General features: G+C 46.5%; 1 protein-coding gene across 1 annotated transcript; it reads right to left on the reverse strand.

Annotated features, from left to right (window-relative positions):
• Positions 1–1,333: 1,333 nt before the first annotated feature.
• Positions 1,334–1,723, reverse strand: LOC121275527 (histone H2A-like). Its single transcript, XM_041183075.1, has one exon. It carries the CDS (start codon positions 1,721–1,723, stop codon positions 1,334–1,336), a length of 390 nt encoding a protein of 129 aa, XP_041039009.1.
• Positions 1,724–2,025: the final 302 nt, after the last annotated feature.

Below are 2,025 nucleotides of genomic sequence, written 5' to 3' on the forward strand. Positions count from 1 at the left end.
AGTGCCGGAGCAGCCTCAAAGGGCTCAATGGCCTACTCCTCCTATATTTTATGTTCTTATGCTCTTATGTTGTTTCTGAATGCTTTCACAAAGTTTCTGTGAAGAGTGATCTGAAGGAGTCTCACTCACTCCACCTGACCAATATAGTTAATGCTTTCTGAGGTCACAGGAGTTCCTTTTTCTCATATTTACAATGTCAGAGTCATAGCAGTGATGCATAGTGATATCTTTTATTTCCATTGGGACATTTCTAATTGGAAATACATCCTACACTGCCTTTGGAGGCATGTTAGTCACAACTAACAAATGAATTATGACCATATTTTTATTCAGCAGTAATTCACCAGGTTGGGGTTTGGAGGTGGTGCAGTGCACATTCCATTCATTCAGGATTTACTTGCATTTTAATCTTGTTATCATCCCTCAATAATTAAATATTTATAGAAGATAGTTTTTGCAGCTATTAACTGATAGAAATGGGTGCATTTTGAAAGTTATGAAGTACATTGAGTCTTCCAAAATGTAATTGAGCCAAATAAAAAGTAATTAAAATGTTATGTTAGGAGCTGACTCATATCCTGGCTGTAATTTAATCCAGCTATAATCTCAATGATATATTATGCTTTCCTTTAATTCCTGATGCCTCATATTCAAAGGATTTTCTTTGGTTGAGTATAGATCTGCAGTCTGCCACAAATTAGCTGAGAGGATTTTGTAAGGAACAAATGAAATATTGCTGCATAATGGAAAATGTTTTAAACATTGAAATTTTTTGGTATATCGATATAATAGAAAAAAGTGTTTCTCTGCAAGGCCTTGTAAACTATGGGAAGAATTTTCTCCCTGTCGGGTGGGCCGGTCAGGAGCAGGTGCAGGCGGGCGCAGAGCCGATCGCCACCCGCAATTGGCTGCGGGCCGCCATTTTATGTGGGCGGGCCAATTAAGGCCCGCCCAGCATGACGCGCACCTGGAAGCACTCAGCGCTACCTGTGCAGGCAGGGGGAGGGGGGAAAGTTGGGGCCTGCACTCTTTAAGAGCACAGAAATCTCCCTGAGGCACAGAGCTGTCTCAGGGAGATTAACTTAAGTTTTAAACGTGGAAAAAGAAAATTTTTAAAATTATTCAGACATGTCCCTTCATGTGACAGTGTCACGTGAGCTGGGACATGTTATGAATTTTCATAAAAATTTATATTTAATAAAATCTTCATGAAACCTCATCCCGCCCGTGGATGAGGTTTCATGATAATTGTGAAGGCCGCCTGGGCTCTTCACCTGCTCACCAAACTTAAGTTTGGGGTTTGTGGATTTGATCTGTTCCCAGCGTCTCCCCTTCAGGCGTAAACCTTACTGGGGTGCCCGGTTTTCTTGGGCAGCAGCACAGCCTGGATGTTGGGCAGGACCCCACCCTGGGCTATGGTGACCCCGCCCAGCAGCTTGATGAGCTCCTCGTCGTTGCGGATGGCGAGCTGCAGGTGGCGGGGGATGATGCGGGTCTTCTTGTTGTCCCGGGCCGCGTTGCCGGCCAGCTCGAGGATCTCAGCCATCAGGTACTCGAGGATGGCGGCCAGGTAGACGGGGGCCCCAGCCCCGATCCGCTCGGCATAGTGGCCCTTGAGCAGCAGCCGGTGGATACGGCCAACGGGGAACTGGAGCCCGGCTCTGGAGGAGCGAGTCTTGGTCTTGGCGCGCCCTTTGCCTCCGGTTTTACCGCGACCGGACATTCTGTTCTCGCCCTCGCTGAAGGTCTGGACCAATGTTGGAAAGTTCGGACGGGCAGCTTTCTCAATAGCCTTAATTAGTTCATTAATGGCCTTAATAGGCCTTTGACAGTTTGGCAGGTGTGCAGCCGACTCCAAATGAAATATCAAAATGATGCGCAGTGATGTCGGAACACGTGCCTGACATCACCACGCATCATTTTACACATTTGCGTGTGGGGGCAGGCCCTGCACACCGAACAGAAGATTCTGCCTAATGTGATAATACAACCTGATCACCCAACAGGTTCATATGAAATTCCTCC

This window comes from Carcharodon carcharias, chromosome 1 (assembly GCF_017639515.1).
Source record: "Carcharodon carcharias isolate sCarCar2 chromosome 1, sCarCar2.pri, whole genome shotgun sequence".
Taxonomy (NCBI): domain Eukaryota; kingdom Metazoa; phylum Chordata; class Chondrichthyes; order Lamniformes; family Lamnidae; genus Carcharodon; species Carcharodon carcharias.